At 37.9% G+C, this 23,660-nt stretch overlaps 1 protein-coding gene across 6 annotated transcripts in view; it reads right to left on the bottom strand.

The window, feature by feature from the left end:
• Nucleotides 1-23,660, bottom strand: part of MED12L (mediator complex subunit 12L) — a 319,956-nt gene that overhangs the window by 30,384 nt on the left and 265,912 nt on the right. For all 6 annotated transcript variants that reach the window (XM_038571215.1, XM_038571217.1, XM_038571216.1 and 3 more), the window contains 12 exons: nt 22,968-23,156; nt 22,077-22,151; nt 21,767-21,957; nt 20,817-20,978; nt 18,591-18,702; nt 16,032-16,121; nt 14,848-14,957; nt 14,518-14,653; nt 13,537-13,698; nt 11,074-11,436; nt 9,056-9,212; nt 5,588-5,799 (listed from right to left, as the gene is read on the bottom strand). In XM_038571215.1, the coding sequence (XP_038427143.1) occupies nt 5,588-5,799; nt 9,056-9,212; nt 11,074-11,436; nt 13,537-13,698; nt 14,518-14,653; nt 14,848-14,957; nt 16,032-16,121; nt 18,591-18,702; nt 20,817-20,978; nt 21,767-21,957; nt 22,077-22,151; nt 22,968-23,156 (1,959 nt within the window). The remainder of the gene's footprint in view (nt 1-5,587; nt 5,800-9,055; nt 9,213-11,073; nt 11,437-13,536; nt 13,699-14,517; nt 14,654-14,847; nt 14,958-16,031; nt 16,122-18,590; nt 18,703-20,816; nt 20,979-21,766; nt 21,958-22,076; nt 22,152-22,967; nt 23,157-23,660) is intronic.

Genomic DNA, 23,660 nt, shown 5'->3' with positions numbered 1-23,660 from the left:
CCTGTTCTGAATGAGAAAATCATGATCTGAAAATATCAAGGGTTAGTGGGGATGTGAAGGAAGAAAAATATTCTTTCATTACTGCTGAGAATCATGACCACTTTGGAAGTTAAATCAGCATTTCCAAGTATATATTCTCTTTTCTTCATATGAGCAGAAGGAACATGTTTACTGGTTTACTGTGGCATTGTTAAGGGAAAAAAAATGGAAATAACTTAAATGATCAACAGGACAGGTAAATATTATGCTAATATTCATAATGTACTAGCATCAAACACGGCAAATGAATAAAACTACATGTAGCAAAGTAGATAGAATTCAAAACTGGTAAAAATAAAAAGTTGCAAAACAATGCAATAATACATGTGAGACAATTATGTAACGTTTCGGATCTGAAAGTAATGCTCTATGTTTATGTTCATAGTTGCAAAAATATGTAGTAAAAGTATAAAAACATTCGGGAGAAAGGAAAACACTAAATCCACGATAATGATTATCTGTTTATAGGAAAGAAGGGAAACAAGAGTAGACATACTGCAATGTTTTATTTTTTTTTTAAATGACCTAGAGCAAATATGGCGGAACATGACTATTCAGTAAAGCTAGGCTGGAAGTCCATTCGTGTTTGTTATATTTTCTATTCTTCTCTGTATGTTTGAAATACATTTCTAGAGAATGAGACAGGGAGAGAACAAAGGAAGAAAACAGATATCCAAGGTCAGGCCTATTCCTAGGGTAAGAGATCAATTACCAAAGGGTAGCTGCTCAACTTCAATGGGTTTCATCAATCCAAGAGGCATGTTTTCAGATTGTTACTGATTTACTTTTGCCAGGGAGCTAACTAGTCTGGGAGGCTCTGACTCATTGTTCTCGCTTTATCTAATGCCTTCATTTGATACACAATGATAGCACCTGCTCTGTGTTTAATAACCTAATATTTTTACAAGTAACCATTAGCTATTACTGGGCACATGATTTCTGTCCTCTATTGGAAATCCACCACTTTAATGTCATCAATATCCACATGACTAACTGTAGCCTATAACCAACTGCATTCTTCCAAATGTGTCTCAGCGAAATTTAAGCTAAACGTATTGCCTCTCTTTGGGTCATTAAAATAAACTGGCTGGCACTGATTATTAGAAAGAACAGCAAAACAGTTTTGTACTCTGAAAGGGGGAAATTAGGATAAAGTTTTACCATAAAACAAGGCAAATAATGAAGTCATTTTTGTGGATCAAGGCTTAAAGATTCCCTCCAAAAGCCCTCTCTTTCTAGAAAATTGTTACAGTTGTGAGTGTTGGGGGCGCGGGGCAGGGGTCATGAAGAAATGCCTTCTGTCAGAAGAAAAATACTGGATGTAAGAAAGAGGTGACTGGAAAACAATTTAAGCAGCATTTGCATGGTTTTCACCAATATTTTATATTTTTGTGACGATTCCCATAGGATATACAGAAAATACAATATAGTGATATTCTTATCACTGAAACTGGAATCAGCCCTTCTCAAGTTTGTATTACAGAATTTAGACTGCAAAAATATACTGCTTTAAGAAACCAAAATGGTTATTAGGAAAACCGAACAATATTCTATCTTACTGGTATCTTCTATGGGCAGCTGCTGTGCAACAGTTTTATTAGGGACAGTTAATACAATGACAGAAATAAAGCACTTAAAGGGCTTTTACTCTCTTTTAATCCTTACCATATTTAAGAAAATAAGGATCATTTTTATGGGATAGAGATTTCCCTTGAAATAATACATCCATCCGTAACATGATAGTAATGGAACAGTAAGTATAACAGCTAACATTTTTTGAGCACTTACTATGAGCCAGCCACTGTTGTTAAGGGCTGTTAGATGTATTAAAACATTATTTTCACAAGAACTCTATAAACATTTCAGTAGCTCCATTTTATAGATGAGGCTTTGAGGCACAGAAACGTGAGAAAATTGCTACAGAGAGTCCCATTTAAATGAGGGACATGGAATAAGGAATGGAGAGTGATCGTTTTTACTTTCCTGGATAACGAGTGTAACTCAAAAGAATAAAAACCAGTTTCCTTGTCAAAACACCTTTTTCCATACCAATATATGCTAAAGATGTAAGGAAGTACACTCAATTATAACCACTGCATCAAATAATTTGATTAAAAATACTTAACAATATCCATGCTCTTTAGCATCTGTTTTCCAGACACTATACCAATGTCTTAATATATTCTTTAGGAAATACAAGAATGACCCGTAACAGAAAATTCCATGACCAAATGAAGCAGATGTTCAGTTTCTGCAAGCAGACATAGAGTTATTTGATAATAGTGTTATAGTATTCATGCACCATCTAAGGCTAGGTAATTCTACGTACATCAGCTTCTTTACACTAAGATGGGAAGAGGCTAAGTGGACTCTGTAAGGTCTGAGACATATCCAGAATCCAGAGTTTATGTCCTCCCTGCCCCATCGAGATTTTCAAAAGAACCATAACTGAAGTCACTTCTGGAAGCAGTCAGAAGGAGGGTTAAAATGACGTTGTGGATAAAAGTCAGACTGCAAAGGATTAAGGCTACTAGGAAGCTCTAAGCTCCTGGAAATAGTTTCTCAAGACATTTGGTAAACCTTTCATAGATTTCTACCCTCTGCTCAATAGAGAGTATAAGACCTGGTGTCTGACCATGTTAGAAGAGGGTCTACCAAGGGGTGATTACTGGACAACTGGCCTAGGGAGCAGTCACATCCAGGGCTGGGACAAACTCATCAGTCTTTAAAAATAAGCATCTGTTAAAATTCCAAAAATAAGTTTTGAAGGTTAAGATCAATGGAAATTCTCTAACATGTTTGCTACATTTAAGAAAATGAATTCCTAATAATTAGAAAACTGCTAGGTAAGAAGAAAAATGATTTCTATTTCATCAGAAAAAAAAGACATCGCAAGTTCCTACATAGCTAGAGAGAATCACATTACATGTAGGCATGTTAACCTGAGAAAACGGTCCTGGCCAAAATTAGAATCAACATTTTTCTATCAAGTCTCATCATGAAGGATATAGGTCAGTACTAAGTAGAAAAACAACTGACTGCATCCAGGATCATATATTAAAACTTATCAGTATCACTTATATTCCTTATGATTCTGCCTTTATTCCAGTTTAAGGATTACCACAGGAGAATTTTTTTTGGTCACAATATCTTATTTTGCTAGATTCCAGGTATATTAATCGTTTGCACATGAGAGGAAAGGAGCCAACATTTCTGCAGGACCTCCTAGATGAAGGTACTCGCAAATGCTACATATGATCTCAATGACTCCATATGGGACCATTTGACCATGCAGCTGCACCATGCATGTATTTCACTTCCTCAGAAGAATACTATTTTCCCTCAAGTATCCAACACTTGAAGAACGGTGAGAGAAAAAAATCTGCTTCTGAAATCTCATCAGAAACAATAAAGCAAGTTTCAAACAACTGTTAAGAAAGAATATGGGGGTAGGGGAGGTAAATATTGTACAAACATTGTTATGAAGCTGAATTTTTACTGCTCAAAGAAGGATTCCTAACTTCTCAAAAGGTCAAAAAATAATAAAAAAAGAAAGACAAGACAATAATGAGAAGAAAAAGGAAAGAAAGAGCTGGCAAAAAGAATCAGAAAAAGAATGAGCTGTTAATTCTTATTAGTACATGCAATACAACTCTACATGGTATAAAAGAATGGTCAGGTATTTTTGAGTGGTTTGAGGCAAAGTGTAGAAGTAATGGGGTCCTCTAGGTGCATTTCAGGTCATAAGCTTGCCTTCTGCAAATATGCAAGAATCTCTGGTTGTATGTAGATTATTCAATTCCTTAAAAAAAAAAGTGCTTTAGAGAAAATTGCTTGTCATGACCTGTATCATAAGTAAAGCTTTTGAGGACAAGCATGTTTACCTATAAATGGCCCAGCAAGCTTTTCTCCCAGGCTAGGAATCACTTAGAGCAGTTCAAAACTGAACTTAGCAGTATTAGTCTGAAAGTGGGCTACTGAATAGTGAAAATCCCACCGAGGTTCTTAAATGTCTCTAAACATTCTGCATATTTAATTAAAATAAGTATTTTTTAATATTTTAATCAAATGCTCATCATTTCTGTGTAAGAAGCTACTTAGGCCCATCTTTACCTGACACCTAGGGAGTTTGAGCAATTGCTAGAGGTCAGGGAGAAACAAACATGCAATGACTGTTGTTTGCATTCCCATACAGTTGAACTAGTTTCCTCTGGCCTGTCCTTCTTAGAATACAGGTAAAACCAAGAATCATTTTTAAGAATGTATAATTAACCATCCCACCCTGAGCTCCCCAAATCACTAAGTGGACCAGATGCAAGAGTGCCATAAGTTACACGACAGAGATATGCCTAGTAAGTTATCCAAAACACAAATAATATTTTTAAAAGCATTAGAATCTCTTGCTAATTTCAAAGTTTTATGGTTTTTCTCAGAGCAAGATATACCTGTGGATTGGCTACTTCCTTTGAGGTTCAAAAAAGTACCTAAATCTCAGGGTTGGTGTAGGATATAAGACAATTAATACATTTAAAGCGCTTAGAAATGTTTTGGCAAATAGTAAGTGCTCTATTGGTGTTAGCTGCTATTATTATTATTATCCTCCTCATCTTCATTAAAATAGTGCATTTTTAGAAAAGTTGGAAAGAACAGAAATATACAGAAATGAGGAGGGGGGAGTCCCAATCTCACCCCCTCTTTTCCCATTTTCTTTATTTGTACAGATCTGTGGGCTTCATTGAGCCTGTCGTAAGCTGTGTATAATTCCCATCATTGTTTTATTCAATAATCACTGTCCTCTCAACAGTTAAAGAGAATTGAGTTAGGTGGCATAAAAACAGCAAAAATATCAATCAAGAATGGAACTGAAGAGAGCGTCTGGGTGGCTCAGTGGTTAAGCATCTGCCTTTGGCTCAGGTTATGATCCCAGGATCCTAGGATTGAGTCCCGCATGGGGCTCCCCACAGAGAGCCTGCTTCTCTGTCTGCCTATGTCTCTCATGAATAAATAAATAAAATCTTAAAAAAAAAGAAACTGAAGGTATCTATATATTGACTATTATTTGTAATATATTCTTTGCTATAGACCTATTAAGTACATATTGAAAACAGTCTATGCAGGGCACTGGAGAGAGAAACCTTAGAATTAACATCAAGGCTTTAGAGATATGACCTCAGAGTAATCAATCTAATAATAATACATGAAAGTAGAGCTAACAGGTGGAGAGAAGATAGTGATAATTATAGGGAATGAGTGCTCAGGGTCACTACAGGGATGAAAGACTTGCTGCTTCTCAGTGACTGGAGGGTCATCAGCTCCTCTTGTTTTAAAGCATACTTGGAATGAACCCAAGATACTTCAAGCTCTTATTGCATCAACGAGAACAGTAAAATCCACAAGGGGTATAAATAAACCTGTAGGCAAGCTATACCTGCACGCCCACAAGATTTCAGGGATGTAGGAGCAGGAACACTGCGCCCCATAACCTACACATCCCTAGCTAGAGGTGCAAACAAAAGGCAGAGGGCTCCACTGCTGGATCTGGACAAACCTGTTGGAAGGGTCGAGCCTGGGCTTGCCTGAGAAGCCGCTGCTGCTGCTGCTGCTGCAGAAGCTTCATCTGTATCAGCTGCTGCTGCGAGGTGATGGCGTGCAGCGGGGGTGGCTGCATCATGGCCCCCGAACGCCGCTGCAGCATGTTGGACAGGGCTTGTTTGGTGTTGGTGGGGACAAAGGAGCCCGTGGGGTCCAGTCTGGAGCCACCTACAAAAGCAACCGGAAAGAAGGGCTCTCTACGCGTGTTAATGCAACAGGTCTTCCTTATTTTATCAAAACAGAAACCTTACCTTCGAGGCCTCACTTTAAGGCCCGGCCTCACCCCATACAGTGGAACTAGCTTCCTCTGTGATAGCTTCCTATGTCGAGAACTGCAGAATTCCCAAAGGACGGGGACAGTGATGTAGGAGTGAGTTATTGTATTTCAATGATTTCACGGAGGCCCCACTTCGGTTGATAAACTAAAAGGCCTGAGACAGACTCGTGGGCAGAATTTTGGAATCACGTGGGTTTTAAATTATGCAAGGCCCTCGGGAACACGTTTCCTGCCTAAAAAGTGTACTGCCTTCCTGGTGGCTTTTGCCAGGTGTCCCAAGCCAGTCATAGAAACTCTTTTGTCATTTTAAACAAATCTGAAACTCACGGTATTTAAGTTTCTTTACCATGGCAAAATAAATATGCCTCTTTTGTCAAAGAGGCATGAAAATACTCTCAAAACTTGAAAGGCTTGGAAACTTCAAATACGACTCGAAAGTCAGAACACATCTTTTGAAGCCTTAAAAGCAAACAAGAAACGCTGATTATAGTGATGCTTCAGAAACCAAAGGAAATCCTTAATATTTGCATATATAATTTGTCAAATGCTTTTAAGAGCTTGGGGGGGAAATTTTCAACATTTGCAGGCTTCAAACAAGATGTCAATCATTTACCTACCAGTCAGTTTATATTCTTTAATATATGTGTGATAAATCCTCTCTATAAATATCTCACAAAAGAGGTTTTATCTTTTTTTTTTTTTAAAGCAAGTTGTACGGTGGGAACAAACATCGTAAAGCTGTTCACTTGAAAAACCCACATTATTTTAAAGACTCGGAACCGTAACCAGCAATATGATTTAGAAAGTCATTCAGCAGCATTTGAAGAACATTTGGAAAAAAGAGGAAAGTTAATATAAGTAACACATGGCAACTTTGGTGGAAGCAAGAACTAAAACTATTTTAATACATAAAACCTTAATGGACTTGTTTTATAGATAAGGAAGATTCTACGGATGAGACCATAGTCCACTTTCTTTTAATTTTCCTAACTCTTCTATAATCTTGTACCATTGGGCCAACTAAAGAAATATAGTAAGTATACCTGAAGCCCTCTGCACATTCCTACCTAATTACTTCCCTCCCTTCTCTCACCAAATGCTATTCTGAATATGATGTTTAATATTCCCAAACATTTCCTTTTAACTTTACCATACTGGTGTATAGACATGAGAAAAGGAAATTGTAGAGAGGTGGGCGTATGTGTGTGTACATGTGTGTTAAGGGGGCATACTGCTTTGAATTTAACTATGTATCAGTGAAAGCATACTGCAAATATTCTTCTGCACCTTCATAGGATTCACATTTTTGCAAAAGTCAATTCATATATATAAAATCCCTATAAATGCTTGTTTTCTTTAAATTTTTTTCTTACATGTCATCATACTTAAAACCTAAACTTCCTTAACTTACAAATACACCTTTTATAGTATTCTAGGGAAAGAAAGTACAGGCCTTTATAAAATATTAGCCTTCAATTCACGTTGAATTGGTGTTTAAAAATGCTAAAAATTTCACAAGAACCTTGGGACTGATAAAAGAAGGTCAAACGAGAAAATGATTGTATATTATTTTCCACATTTATCATTATCTAGTTTGTTCTTTACAGTCGACACTCATTCATTCAACAACCTATTTTTAAGAGCTTACTAAAAGCCAGAGGTTGCTGTAAGTTTGGAGGATACTACAGTGAACATAACAGAAAACATATCTGTCCCAACAGAGCTTATATTGTGGGAAAGCTACATGATAAACCCGTAAGTAAGTTAAATATTTAGTATATAGCCAAGTGCTAATGCCATGGAGAAACAGAAAGGGGAGGCAAACAGGGAGCAGGGAAGGGGTGTGACTTACCATTTATAAAAGAGGGTGGTCAGTGGAAGCCCACTGAGAAAATGGTATCTGACCAAACCCAAAGGAAGGAGGCAGTGATCTGGGTAAAATACCTAATTGTGTGTGTGCGCGTGTGTATAACATAACCCTTCTTTCATCATTCAAAGAAGAATGAATATTTTTACCCATTTTGTTTACTGCAATAGCCTATCACCTAAAACACAGTCTGGAACATTATGAAGTTCAATGCATTCTATTGAATAAATAATTGAATGACCTACCCTATGACGCCACCTATTAAAATGTTCACTTTACAGATAACGGTCTACTGAGGCATATAGAAAAATTAAGACCTGGTCAAGATTATACAGCAGGAAAGTGGTTGAGCCAGTCTTCAACCTAGAACTATAACTTCCAGGCCAGCCCTCTCAACTGCTAATTTAGAGGACAAAATATGGATTCTCCCCCACTGGAAGCTGAGAATCAATGTCTATCCTAGGACTCAAAATGTCATACTCAAATTATAATAAAAACTACAACATGCAGGCTAAGATCTCAAAATATGCTATTTTGTTGAACAAGATAACTTTCATTTAAAACGAAAATTAAATTCATTTCTAAGTAAGAGATTTTTTATTTAGGGAATGTTCATTTCAGATATAAAGTCTACTTCGGCTTGAATTAAAGCAACACTAAAATCAGGAACATTTTTCATAGATTCGGTATTTTTTTTTCTTTGCAATCTCAATCTATCTGCTGAACCAAATTTCTGTGATCCTCCACAGCATATTTTACAATTCATAACCTGAGAACATAAAGATACTGTGCAATGTTATCTAATTTTTTTTTAAAACACTGCAAAGAACTGTATCTGAAAAAACACAAATTTCACAACATACAACTTTTGTCAACTTTATATCTGATAGTGCAGATTTTCATCAGTGGCTAATCCCTTCTAACACTGAAGGAAAACCTCTCAACTCAGAATATAACTTAACAAAACCGTATTTTACCACTTGAGGAACACTCCCAAATTGGCTACATATTACTTTATATACTCAGGTATTGTTTGATTCTTACAATTAGAATATATTCATATATGTGACAATCAAAAATAGATGAAACATTTAAAAAAATAACCACCCTTATTTTAGAAGAAGAAAAACCATTTCGAGTGGAGTGGATTACAGAAATGTCAACGGAGTACTCAGTTCTTGTTATTTCCAAGATTTGTGGAGATTTCAGCTTAAAAGGAAAGAAAACCCCAAGCTACTTCACATCACAGAGTGACCCGATCGCACTCTCTCTTCACATACCTGGAGTAAGAGATTGGTTCTGAAGGAAAAATCCCGGCTGCTGGGGCTGACCCATGAGGTTGTAGCCCCACAGAGTGGACTGTGGATGGTGCAACATCTGAGAGGAAATGGGTGAGTAGTTAGGAGGCACTCGGTATATGTTGCTCTGTGGATACTCCTTCAACATAAAGTTAAAAAAGAAAGTTACTTAACTCCACCAACTGTATAGATAATGAATCCAAATTCTTCTTATCACATTACTTAAGCCAACTCCTATCCCGGTATACAAGGCTGTTTTGATAGAGGGGAAGATGAAGGCAAGAGTGTCAACATATTCTCTGAAAAACACTCATTTGAGTAAAAGCCTTTGACCTAAGAAGTACTTGGCTTCAGTAGAGGGAAGCTGTAAAACGCTCACCTCTGAAGTTTGTTTTTAAAATAACAAAGAGCACAACACTGAGCACCGCCCACAACACAAAGAGCATCTTAAGATGCTAACCAAGTCTCTGGGGATCATTTCATCTTATGTCACCTCACGAAGCCTTCCCTGTATGTTGGGTCTGGATGAGAAAGAGGCCAGAAAGACCCAGAATACTTCAGGACCAGTCGCTGGCCTACACAGTATTTTATTTCCAATTTTTAAGGCAGCAACCTAAAGACACAGACTTTCCGCCACCTTCCTGCACTCCAGTCCCCCCGCCTGGGCAGTGTCTTCCTTATGAGATGCAGAGTTTTTAAGGTTCACAACCAGATGTCTCCATTCCCCTGCTAGCCCCCACCTTTCTCTTAGTCTAGCCCTAAAGCATAAAGAAAAAAACAAAACCTCGGATGCTTAAAATATAACCCATTCTAGGAAGGGGCAGCTCCAGAAGTAGTATGGGAGGAAGGGACATTACTGGGATTCACTCAGGAAATGAGAAGTTTTAGAGCTTTTCTATCTGAAAAGAACAGAAACCTATTCTATATCTATCCATGTGGACTGATAGGCTCAGAGAGTCCAGATTTTAGGTAGTGGCGGTCTGGACCTTATTGAGTATGTCTTCAATATAAAGGAATATTGGTAGAAAGACTATATGAAAAGAGAGCATGGCCATTCAGGTGGCATCCAAAAGTGATGGTGGTCTTTTCTAGAAAAATATGAATCACCAGGCTATCACCTAGGAAAAGACATGTTTTGGTTCTGACATAGGTAAATAATAATAATTAGACATGACACCTGAATACTAAATTGTGAATATTTCTTCCGTTGTATAAAAATGCCCTTAGATTTTATACAAAAATGTTTCAAATTCTCTCTCAAGTATTTTAGAGGTGAATTAAAATGTAGAGACTTTTGCACATTATTTCTATACCTGCAATAAAATTAGTTCCAAATTATCATCTTACAGATTTCTGTTGTTTCCAAGAAAATGTAAGGTAAGGAAGTCTAATAGAGAAACAAGGCATGAAAAAAAAATTTTTTAATTAAAAAAAGAGAAACAAGGAATGAAAATTTTTTAAAAATTGTGCTTATCTTATATAAAAAGTTTGAAAGTATGTTAAAAAAGCAACATATACAGGAGAATAACAGGGAACGGTAAAATATGAAAATCTCAGAAACATCCTAATGGATGTATTAGATGGAATGTTAGCTAGGGAAATGCAAGTCATTTCTCACATTAATTTACTACAGATGTCAACTGCTCAAAATATAACTATTTTAGACATGAGATAATAATAATATGTAAGACAATAAAATTCTAGGGATCTAAGAAACTCAAGTTTTAAATTATGAGGTACTGAAATATTAATTCAAGATTATTCACAAGGGAAGCCCAAAATTTAAGCAATGAAAACTAGAGAAGGAAAAAATCAGAGGCTATATTCCTGTCATCTGTGACAAGTCACTGTCCATGTGCTATTCTACTGATTTGTTAGGATTACAACCACTACAATAAGGCTTCTAATGCTCTTCCTGATTCTTGGGACAGACTGTGGGCATGATTCCATCCCCCACCAGGTGTTAATGAGCCAAAGACCTCCCGACTTTCCATACTCACGTCAACTCTAGAGCTTGATTTCGTCTTGCGCTTCCTTCCCTTTGTTTTCTTCTCCTCGTCTGTTGCGGTTTTTCCCTGATCTGACAACTCAGCTGATTTCCTCTCTGGTTCCTGAGAGACAGGAGATGTGGGCTCTTCCTCTTCCTCCTCCGGAGGCAGGGGCAGTGGCTCGAGGTAGTAACTTCGGGGCTTGGGCATGGGGTGCGTGTGATACAACAGCAGGTGATGCTGCTCCTCGTACTTGATCACTTTTCGGTCCACTCGGACAGTCCCGAACCAGGCCCAGGACAGAGGAGCTGGGTTCTTCTGACCCTCAAACAGATCCCACGGGGACACCTTCTGCTTTGTAGAGACCTGAAGACCCTGTGGTTGAGATAATGCTCCATGACCTCACGTTCAGATCTCTTCCTGACTCAGAGGCCAAGCTTGCTTAGGACATGGACGCTGAGAACACTCTGGCCGGTGTTGAGGCTTAGAGCGCCCTAGCACACAGCACACAGGTAAACGTATGGATCGGGGGTTACGCAGCTGGATGACTGGAGAGCTGCAGCTCCAATTCAGACCTTTACGTTCAGTTCCATGGTTCCTTAGACCACAGGATGACTCTGTTCAAGTTGCTACACCAGATGGCCCAGTATATTTTACTGTAAAATGTTATTTTTCATTGTGAGCTTCTTGTTTTCTCCAAAAAAAGAAAGCATTTTTGGAGAAAGCATTTTCTAAAAAGTACTGCAATGTTGATCTAACTGTATTAAATTATAATCAATTATAACCCCTTGGAATCTGTTTTGTTTTTGATTTTGTTTTGTTTTGTTTTTAAGATAAAACTTCACAGTCAAGTTATAGTCAGTTCTAAACTGGACTCAAATTAACTTCAATCCAAACATGTTTGGACTTGATTCAGTACAGGAATCTTTCATGCACTTAATAAAGAAGATTACTACAGAAGTAACTTGTGCCAACAAGTAAGTATAAATAAAGTCCTTTACTTCAAGAGTATCTCTACTGAGTTTAGATGAGGAAATATTACTCTGTTCTGAAAATAAAGGTTTCTTATTTTTAAGATTACTTGGTGATGTCTCTCGGTACTTTCCCTGGCATACCAACTAGAAAATATTTTTTTTGTCAGAATGACCCCAAAAATAGGCATTCCATAAGATAACAACAACACTCCTGTTCTTACCTACACAACTCTTCCCCCAGGGATGGATCATGGTAAATCAAGGCTCATTTACCATGTATAAATTGTTTCCTAATATCTTTCTTGAGCTTAGACCTCGTTCCTGGGTACAAAGTGCATATTATCCAAATGATTTCTAGGTGTCTCTAAAAAACCAAATGACACACCAAACTCAGCCTGCCCACAATGCTAGCTTTTTCTGTCTCGACAACCATACTGGTAAAAGTACTCAGGTTACTCTGAACTAGCGCAGTATTGCATTTCTCCTAAGAGCCACATTCTTTCATACCTTTGCATAAACTCTTCCATTGGCCTGTATCACACTCTTCCCTTCTTCCCAACTAACTCTTAATCCCTCAAAATCATTCAAGTGTCAATTTCCCCGGGGACTGTATTCTGACTACTTATTCCTTATCTGAGTGTGTGTGATGTCTCCTTCTCAGGGTCCCTAACACTTTGTACTATGACACAAATCTCACCATACTGTAATTGTTTATCTACTTCTGCTTAAGGGAGAGGAGCTCTGTCGTTCATCTCTGGTTGCTCGGCATTCACTGAAAGAATAACTACTCTTCTCACATTTAAGGGAACCTTGTTTAATATCCTATATATAAAACAAGTGTTAAGATATTGCTTAATTGATAAGAAAATTAAGGACCATCACCCTAAACATATTTATTAATCAAAACAGCTTACTACACGAAGACTTTATCAATCAAATTTTTCTTATCTATATGTATCATTTACAACTCTTAAGTAAAATGACCCAGTCTTTGCCTTCTTTTATTAATAGAGCACATATTTTCAAGAATGTTATTTATTTATTTGAGAGAGAAAGAGAGAGCATGCACACACTTGTGAACGGCACGGGGTGGGAGAAGCAGGGGGAGAGGGAGAAGTGTACTTCCTGCTGAGCAGGGAGCCAGAAGCTGGGCTCCATCCCAGGACCCCCGGATCATGACCTGAGCAGAGGGCAGACACTTCACTGACTGAGCCACCCTGGTGCCCCTTAATACATTTTTACTTGGTTTTCCTGCAGTGGGCTTCAGAAATTCACTTAAATTCACGTAAAGTTTTAAGAGTCTCATGCTCTACCGACTGTGCTAGCCAGGCGTTCACATAAAGTTTTAAATGAGTATCTATGTGATAATGCCAATGACCAAGGCATTCAAATGACAAGAATATGCTTTAAAAAAACCCAAGAAAACTATAAAATTGAGATGTTTCATATACACTATAGAAAGATAAGAAAATATATACGAAAAACAAACATTTACTCTTGCCTGTTTTTTATCTATAGAGTCGAATCCAGCAATTTTGTTTCCCTTTGTGTCAATCAAGGAACCCATAGGTTCACAAGTGATGACATCACATGTCTGTTTTGGCAAAGGTAGCAACTGTCGAACTTTGTCAATACTTTCTGATCTCTTGTCTCCTAGTTCTTTCTAAAAAAACAAACAAATAAAAAAAAAACATAGAGAAGTAGGACAGAAATCACAACGAAGGCAAAAGTTAGCAAGAAGGAAGTTTCTCTATGAAACATTTCCTTTTTTATAGTCAGAATGTTCTTTAACCTTGAGAATGGTCTATGATGCAGCTTTCAATTAGAGTAGTGAGTATGTTTCATTTCTTCTATTTAAGTAGAAAATAGAACACATATAAATGGGACCCTTGTTACACAACAAGTATCGCAGTGCTGAAATGACAAAAATCCAGGGTAGGATTTACCAGCAGAAGGCAGAAGCCGCAGCACAGAACACGTTCTCGAATCCAGGGTCAGACTTCAAGGTAATCATTGGTTATTTTATTGGTAAGGTTGTCAGATATATTGATTTTTTTTTTCTTCTGCACCATTTTATTGACAGTTTATTTCAAAGCTTATGTTATTGGTTAGTCAAATGAACTGGATTTAGAAATATCAAACGCAAATGGTTATTTTTCAATTATAGGTGCCAATCCAAGCATGGATTTACCCTAAATCCAATGTTGGCATTTTTGTTATATATTTGATAATAGATTTCTAAAGTTCCTTTAAAAAGTTGAACATTTTGTGAATTCTTCTGTGAAACATATTCATGCTATATGCACATAAACTTTTGAGTACTAGTAAGCTGAGGTAAAGCAAGTAGCAAAATAACCACATAACATTAGCTGAATGCAATGAATAACATCTAATTTAATGAAGTAAATTAAGATAAAATGCAGTAAATGAGTAATGAATAAACTATCTGAGATCATAATATATAAGCAGGTCACAAACTTACTTTCAGTTTTTTTACTAAATTCATGTATGCACGTTTATTTTCTTCAGATCCCCCTGGGGATGCATTTGATAAGTCTGAGGCTAATGTTCCATTGATTAAAACACCCAGCATGTCAAGAACTGTTGTGAATAATTCACTAAGGGGAGAGAAAAATGATTATTTTCACCTTAAAGCAAGATCAAGATGCTTTTTACTAAACAGCATTTTTATATAAGGCATAGAACTTTTGATGGTAACTAAGAGGCTAATGTGTGACACAACTTGTAGTCAGTATATCATAGCTCCTACCACACGGGTGTGCAGCATACTAAATGTGAAACCAGGACGTACTTGTTAGTATGCATGTCAACAGTTCCAGAAGTAATGATCTGAAGGAGGAGGAGGGCCCAGTCTGTTGTCCATTGGGTGCTCCTCTGCACAGTGTCAAACATTCCACCCACCTAGCACAAAAATAATACAATAAAACTTGATTACAAAGAAAATACCATCCCCATCAAATCATGTAGCCAATTTTTATTATTTAACACACACACACACACACACACACACACACACACACACCACTAGTTTATGGGTTATTACATCTTCTCTCTTACCTAGCTACCTCTCTGTCACTGTTTTGGGTTCCTTCAGCACAGGAATTTGGTCATTCAAAAAATGGTGGGGGTCTAGGGGGTCGGGGAAGGAGAAAGGGAACCTGAGTGCGGGCACAACATCAATATGAATCAAATAATAGGAGAATTAACTTTCTTTTGTTCCTAATGTTTCCTAATACCCTGCATAATGATGTAACTTTAGTCAAACCTGAATAGGTCAAAACCAGGTAAGCTGATTATCTACAACTCTGTGTTGTTCAATTACTATCGAATCTAAGCCTGTTGTCGTAATAACACTTGGAAATATCCAGTAACACCGAAGTATTGAGGATCAGGAGACCTGTCCCCCAGATCTACTCATTTATGTGTGGGAATTAAGTTAAAACAACTGCCAAGCATCAGGCAAGCCCTCCTCCAGAGTAGCCATCATCGAGGCTTATGCAGCAAGGAAAAACAAAAATTCGAAGAAATGTGCAATACGTGAGAAATTTTAAATGTGAGTACAGCCTCCCTGTCAAATTTGTTTTTATGTTCAATCTGATGGAAAGCTTGACAAAATTTCAACTTATGGCACATTTTATATGAGTCTTTAAATGAGTGTAATGAAAGCTACTTCATCTCAAAGCAGTAGCCGTCTTAGACCTACTCTTAGCACAAATGGAAAAGAAGGAGAGAGTCCCTGGGGCAGAAGGTGCAGAGAGCAAACCAATGCCCTAAATACTCATGCCCTCTAGAAGTCAGGCCAGAAGGAAGGTCAGCAGTAAAGAGGACGGACACGTGAGAGGGAAGTTGTTAGGGCACACAGTGGAAGGGCTCACCTTCTAATGAAGACTATGAGCATAGAAGAGGTGGATGGCTGGAGTTATGTCCATATTTAGGTAAGTGTAATGGAGGGAAAATACCAGAAATACCCCTTACCAAATTTAGGCGAAGTTGCAATGCTTCGTGCATCATCTGTCGTGCTTTTATGTCATCCTGGTATCGTTCTTCTCGCCAATTACTTAAAATCTAAATAAGCAAACAAATGGAAGAACCCAAAACTTATTTTCCCTATTAAAGTGGAATTTTTCTTGTACTTAAAGTTATGTTGACTTTCTAACAGTCAAAACTTCTTAGTTTAACAAATTAAAAAACAAAATGCAATTTTAGCTTTCCCCCTGTCTTCCACACAGACAGAAATCTGGCTGTTTCCTGTTCATTGCCTTTCTAGGTGGAGGGAAACTAGAGTTGACTTACAATCCTGCTACTTAAAAAAAAAAAGGTGAAATTAACAATTAACCAACAAAAAGATTACTTTTAAAATGTTATTTCATCAGTCTTAGAAATACTGAATAGACAAAATTACATTTTACCTCAGACCTGTGTTATACTTCTAAGGATTGTCTATGAACCCAAGCAAACGTATTATTTTGATCTTTTAGCGAAGGGGGGGCTTGTTATCTCATACTCCTTGTCTTCTTTGATCAAGATAGTGTGTGCTATTTTGAAAAATATGACAACTTTGATTGACATCAGTCGAGTGGTGTATTGTTTTACAAAATGAGTGCTTTCACTGATTCAGAATAATGTTAAATAGGGGAAGGTTTGCTTAAGAAAAGCAAACCACAAGTCGGCAACACCCTAGAATTAGATGCTAAGAGCAAAGTCCTCCCCTGACTGCCATGCTCTGAGAATATGGTAAACTACTGACAAATCATCTTAAGAGGTAAAATGAGTCATATGTGGAAGTAACTCTGCCAAAAAGATGAACCTTAAGTATGCTGCATGGTGAGAGGAGAGTATTTCTCAAATCTCATCAAGTTAGAGTCTTCTCCCAAGTCTGACTAGAGGGTGCCAGACAGTGAACACAAAGCTGCATCAGAGCTTTCATTCCAGTAACAGGACAAATAACAACAGGTCAGATGTAACAGGGCAAGGGGGGGATGCAAAATGACCGTGGTCCCATTTTTGGAGAGGGAGTAGGGAGGGCCTCCATGAGGAGGTGACGCCTGAGCACAGACAGGATGAAGTGAGGGAGCGACCCTGTTAATATCTGAAAGGAAAGCCTTCCACCTAAAGAGAAGAAAGGAGGCAAAGGGGCTGCAATGAGAATCAGCTTGGCAAATTCAAAGGATGACAGGGTGCCTGGGTGGCTCAGTTGGTCAGGCATCTGCCTCCTGTTTTGTGATCTCAGGGACCAGGGACCAAGCCCCGCCTTCAGCTCCATGCTCAGTGAGGTGCCCACTTCTCTCCCCCCCTCTCTGCATCCCTCTGCCCCTCTCTTCAATCATGCTCACTTGCTAAAATAAGAAAAGGGAAAAGGGAAAAGGGAAAAGGAAAAGGAAAAGGAAAAAGAAAAAAAAGAAAAAGAAAAGAAAAAGAAAAAGAAAAAGAAAAAGAAAAAGAAAAAGAAAAAGAAAAAGAAAAAGAAAAAGAAAAAGAAAAAGAAAAAGAAAAAGAATAGCATGGGGTCAGTGTGAAGAGTGGAGTGAGCAAGGCATGACTGGTAGGAAATGAGGCAGAAATGGGAGCCGAGGCCGAGTCACGCAGGCCTCGATCAGCCCAGACTGAATTTTTATTCTAGGTATAGTAAGAAACATGGTAGTATCTTGAGGGCCAGAGGTATACGTAATCGACATTTTAGAAGGATCATTTTGGCTGCTGTGCAAAGAACAGATCTCTCATATTCAAAAGGCGGGAGATGCGAGAAGACCAAAAGAGTCCAATATCGTTGTTCACATTCATCTGGCATCATTTGTGAGAAAGACACGATGTCATAGAAACAGAGGGCCCAGGAGGGCTGCATTTAGCTCAGAAGCAGGATAAAACATCCCATATGACCAAGCTACCTTTTCTTTACTCAATTCCACACTTACCAATTTCTAGTGTCAGCATCTGGCTTCTTTGAAATACACTAAATGCAAATGCCCCAAAAGAGTGACCAGGAGAACTGTGGTTGGTGGAAAGCCTAAATTCAAATTCTTTGTAAACTAATTGATATGCCTTCTGATTTTGAAATAAATACTTTACACTTGACTGGCGATGGTCTGGCTCTGGCAGGAAAATAAAACTGAGTTTCTGAGTCAAGAAAGCTCAAGCCAAGACCCTCCGGATTGGTGGCGGCCGAGCTGGAGAACCTGGAGAGAAGTGCCTCTGGTCTTACTGCCATGCCTACAGCACGCATGGCTCCGGGATCTCTCCCAAGAGCCAGGGTCAGGAGAGGAGCAGATTTGTCAAACTTGTATGCAATGTACAAAATGTTATACATTTATGGGACAGAGATATTTATCCAATGCATAATTACTATTACAAAATTATGCATCTTGTGGGGACTAGAATGACTGCCAGGTAGAGGTCCCTGACTGCCACAGTACATGGACTGTGTCTCCTGACATCTAAGCAAAATATGTTGTCTTCTTAAGCACAGTATTTGAAAGGAAAACAAATTAATGCCATTAGAAAAATACTTGCCTGGCTTAATATTCTAGTATACTTTACCTGATTAACTTGATTCTGAAGAGATGTTAGGAGGCCTTCCCGTTGTTCATCTTGTCCCTTAAGGCAGGTAAGGACCAGCGAGAGGAAAGGTTGTTGACTCAAAAGAGACATACTACGAAGGAAGTAGTAACAGCAGATCTAGTTAGAGAGGATGGATTACTTCCTGTGCAACATAGATCTCTTGCCCTTGGGTTACTGGGTCTTATTTATTTTACTTCTAGAAAAGGGAAAAGAGTAGTAAATAGCCAAAGCCTATTTGAAAAGTTAAATCATAACTCTACTATTAAGATTAAAAACCACTGTGATGCTTCTGAATAATTTAATATGCTCTCTTGCTCTTGAAGACAGTCCCAAACTGGCATAGATTCATACTGTAGGAGCATGCTGGGGGAGTACAGGGGTGGGCACTGAGAGAACTAAGATCAGCACCTTTGGATCTGAGGATCCAAAAGCAGTGAGCTTGTGAGTGATCAACCATATCCCATAGTCTCGTCTTAAGATGTTTTTAAGGCATTTGAATTAAAAAAAAAAAAATCTATTTTAAATTGTCATTGTATGAATATTTCTTCAATTATCAGAGAACAGATCATACTGACAAATGAAGTGCTAAGCTGGAAAAAAATTATTATTATTTTTTTAGATTTTATTTATTTATTCATGAGAGACACACAGAGAGAGGCAGAGACACAGGCAGAGGCAGAAGCAGGCTCCACGCAAGAAGCTCGATGTAGGACTCCATCCTGGGTCTCCAGGATCATGCCCTGGGCCAAAGGCAGACGCTCAACTGCTGACCCACCCAGGTGACCCGGCAAAAAAAAAAATCTTAAAGGAAATTGAGACCCAAATATTTTAATGTGCTTCAGCCTCTACCAGCAGAGCTGAGAGAGACTGATTTGAGAGGAGTCATCTTTAAGCTCTGCAATACCATCTGTGCCCCCCGCCCCCCCGCCGCCCGTGGGAAGGGAGGCAATGTGCACACAACCATCCATTAGCAAATTAACTTTCAGAATTAAAATTAAGTCATCTGGTGGGTTGACTGACACAACGGTGACGCCAAACAACAGGTCTTAACAAACAGAATACATGCAAAACTAGCTCTTTACCAAAATGCAGTTCAGTTAAAGAGCACAGTCTTAGGAGCCTGGGTGTTTTTTTTTTTTTTTTTAATATTTTATTTATTTATTCATGCGAGACACACACAGAGAGAGAGAGAGAGACAGAGGCAGAGACAGAGGCAGAGGGAGAAACAGGGAACCTGATGCAGGACTGGATTCCAGGACCCTGGGATCACCACCTGAGCCTAAGGCAGACGCTCAACCACTGAGCCACCCAGGTGCCCTTGACCACCTGGGTTTAAAAACTTGTTTTACAACTTCCTAGCTGTGTGTCCTTGAGAAATTAGCTTTTCAATTGCCTCCCTTTCTTCATCTGGAGAAGGGTAGAAGGAGAGTGTACCCACCACATAGGATTCCTGTGAGAACTGAAAAGTTCATGTATGTATACGATGAGTTTCACACACTGGTATTTTATAAGCACTCAATAAATGGTAGCTACTAAAATATTATTAATTAGGGGTAAGAAGAATACATGTTCAGATTTGGGTTTGTTTGTTTGTTTTTTAATGGAAGAAATCATTATTCCCTTTCACTCCTGAGGTGCCAAATTCATTTTTCCACATTAGAACGCAGCTTTATTCTTTCTCAGTAACAGAGTCAGTTTGCAAGTTTAATTATTTGAAATCTTTTCTAGGGCCTCAAATAAAGGAAGAAAAGATTAAACTCAGTGGCTTATACATTTTAGTATTCAGTCTAGAATAGCCTAAATGTTTCAAATATTACTATCTTAGGGCTCAAAAAGAATTATAAATGATTCTATGTAATTTAAACATAAATAATTAAAACAATGAAAAGTAATTAAATGTAGAATACAGGAACTAAATGGATCTCCAGATCTGATTCAACAGTTCGGCAGCGGGGCTAAGAAGTCAGTATTTAAATGGCTCAGCGGTGATTCGGGTACACAGGCAAAACTGAAAACTGGCGTACTAAGTATTAGAACCTGGAGCATTTTAGGAACAGAGCTCCACCTAAACAGAATCTTGTCATTTCCACTTAAAACCATAGTTTCAGTGTAGTCTGGGTACCGTGACCATGTATATCTGCAAGATGCCCCTTGTTCTCCATCATTCCTTAGCCCCTCACACAGAGACACACCTTGCAGCCGTACCTTTTCTGTTTTTGTCTGTCTCTTTCCTTTTTGGAAGAGGAGCCCAAGTGCTGCCCCTTTTCCAGCTCCTCTCCGGCAGCTTTCAGTACTCTTCCTTGCACAGAGGTCGGCAGCCTGGCAATGAGGGGGGCCACCAGCCACACACCCCTGCGTTCAGAGGAACTAAAATCAGAAATAGGTGTCAGACCCAAGGCGGTGTCCTTTTTCTCTACTCTCACAGTTATTACAGAAACTCCAGGGCAAAATTTTCATGCATAAGGAGCACCAGGTACCCTAAAATTTCCCCTTTATCTCTCTACTATCTTTCCTCTTCCCAAATACCAAAGAGTTGAACATACTTTTCCACTCTTGCTATGGAAAGAAATAAAATGTGGGGTTATGAGGGAATAACATAACTAAACTTTTTAAGACTATGCAAGTGTTTTTTGATGATTCTAGCTCTCTGATTGGCAACACTCCTTTTGTACAAGCAACACACTTTACTGTCACAGTTAAGATATGAAATTTCCCGACTATGCTTAATAAGCATATTAATAACAAATTTTTAAGGTTTCAAAATTCACTAGTTATACTTTATACCCAAATGACAAAATATAAATCACTCTGCCTAACATGATTATTACTTGTGCAACACTGCCAATTAACAAAGATGGCAGGAAAAGTGTCTCCTATATACTGAATTCTATGGAACAGAGTAGCCATAAAGAGACAATAAAGAAATTAATCCCTTCTGTGTGTCATATGTGGTTCCGAGGAGGGTGGATGTGGTAAACACTGAGATATTATTCGTCATCATGCCCTTTAATATATTGTTAAATAATGGTAGCTGACACAAGTAATTCCACATCGCTGCAGCTTTATGAAAAATTAACTGCATCGTGCAAATAAAAATATGCCATTACATGTGAAAAAGTAATGACAACACAATCAAACTGCAGGAAAAAAAATACCTTAGAAATGTCTTTATTCCATTCTGCCTCGTGCTACTTGTATCAGTACTTCCAATGCCATTTGGGTTGAAGAGGCCCATTCCAGAATTAGAAGAATTATTGTTCAAGTCAGCAGATTGCTGGAATACCTCTATTGTTGCCTTGGCAATATTGTCCAGTAAGTTGTTCATTTCAGCCACTGAACCAGAGCCCTGGAGTTACACATAAGAAAACTAGCATGCATACGTTTTACTTCATCTTCAAACATCAACGTGATCATGCAGTTCACAAAATTTTGCATACATAACACATGCTTCCAATATATACTCACAGGGTCCTTCAAGCACTGTTTGATCATTAACTGGAGTTCTAGCCAGGACTGCCTTAGTGTCCACTGCTCAAGGTTCTGGGGAAATGGAAAGAATTCACATTAAGGATACTTAATGGGTCTTTAATAAATATATTAAATCCTTGCAGTATTCCCTCTCTCAAGAAAGAAGAGAATAATCGTGCAGATTAAAGGAATTTGTAGAGATCAAAAAGGCTTCCAGGTCTATCACATACATTTATTGTAGATGTAAAAAAAGTAAAAACAAAAACACATTAAAATGATGCACATCTATCGTGCCTGTGTGGCTCAGTTGGTTAAGTGTCTGCCTTCAGCTCAGGTCATGATCCTAGGGGTCCTGGGATTGAGTCCTATGTTGGGCTCTCTACTCAGTGGGGAGCTTGCTTCTCCCTCTCCCATTACCCCTTCCTCTGCTTCTGTTTTCTCTCTCAATTGCTCACTCGGTCATTCTCGCTCTCTCTCAAAATAATAAATATTTTTTAAATATATAAATAAAATAAAATAATGCACTTACTCAGCCAGGCACTGGAAATAATACAAGGATTTCTTCTCTCAAAACCTATGTATCTAATCAATCCCATTCCAAAATAACTTCAGTACTTTTTGAATAATACATTTAAGACTATCCCTCCAGAAAGCTTAAGTCTCATCTAAATATAATAGACTTAAAACATCTACATTTATACTACGTTAGTGTAGCATTTGCAGTATCTATATTTACCTATCAATGAATGCAGCAATTACACAGAAAAGAAAATTAGGAGAATAAAAGTCAGAATTGAAGTCAAGACTTAATTAGCACAGAGGGGGTAAAAAAAAAAAAAAAAAAGTGTTCCATGACAGGAACAGAATCTTCAGACTCTAATCACTCACCTGAAGAATACGCTTAATATGCTGTCTTTGCAGGTTGTCGCCCTCCGTACATTCTTTTATACCATGAGGATAACAGATAAGCTGCAGTAATTTCTGTGCTTGCATATTTGAAAGCACAGGGTCCAATATAAGCTCTTTGTCTGTGCATAATCTTTCCGGTTCTTTTAAGCAATGCTCTCCTACCCATTCCTAAAGAAAAAAATCGGCAGTTAGATTGACAGGCAGAGACTTTCTATAGGTGACCCGTGTTGTGCACTAAATCATGGTGTACAATGGAATATAAAGCAGACAAAAATCTTCCAATTAAAAAACAATTACATGAGAAAAGTAGGTGGGAAAAGTCTGAAAAACAAAATTTCTGGTATTTTGGTTTGCTAAAAATACAAAGTGGTTTAAAAACGTTTGGAAAGCCAGTATGCCAAAAAGGGAAAGAAAAGAAAGCTAAAGATAGTAAAGAAAATATTGTTGTATAATGGTAATGATTCTTTGTTATAAGAGGTCTTTGTTTTCATGTCACACATATAATATTCCACTGAATAGAAAGAACAGAGTAAAATATTTAGAAAACTGTCTTCATTTTTTATATTATTATAAATGCTCTTATTATAAATGTGTGCACATCTACTTTCTATACAATAAATTTCTTAGGATAATTTCATAAAAGTACAATTAATTGCTGGGTCAAGGAGTATA

Source organism: Canis lupus, chromosome 23, assembly GCF_011100685.1.
Source record: "Canis lupus familiaris isolate Mischka breed German Shepherd chromosome 23, alternate assembly UU_Cfam_GSD_1.0, whole genome shotgun sequence".
Lineage (NCBI taxonomy): Eukaryota > Metazoa > Chordata > Mammalia > Carnivora > Canidae > Canis > Canis lupus.
The sequence above is the reverse complement of the archived record's forward strand: the minus strand, read 5'-3'. Positions and strand labels throughout refer to the sequence as shown.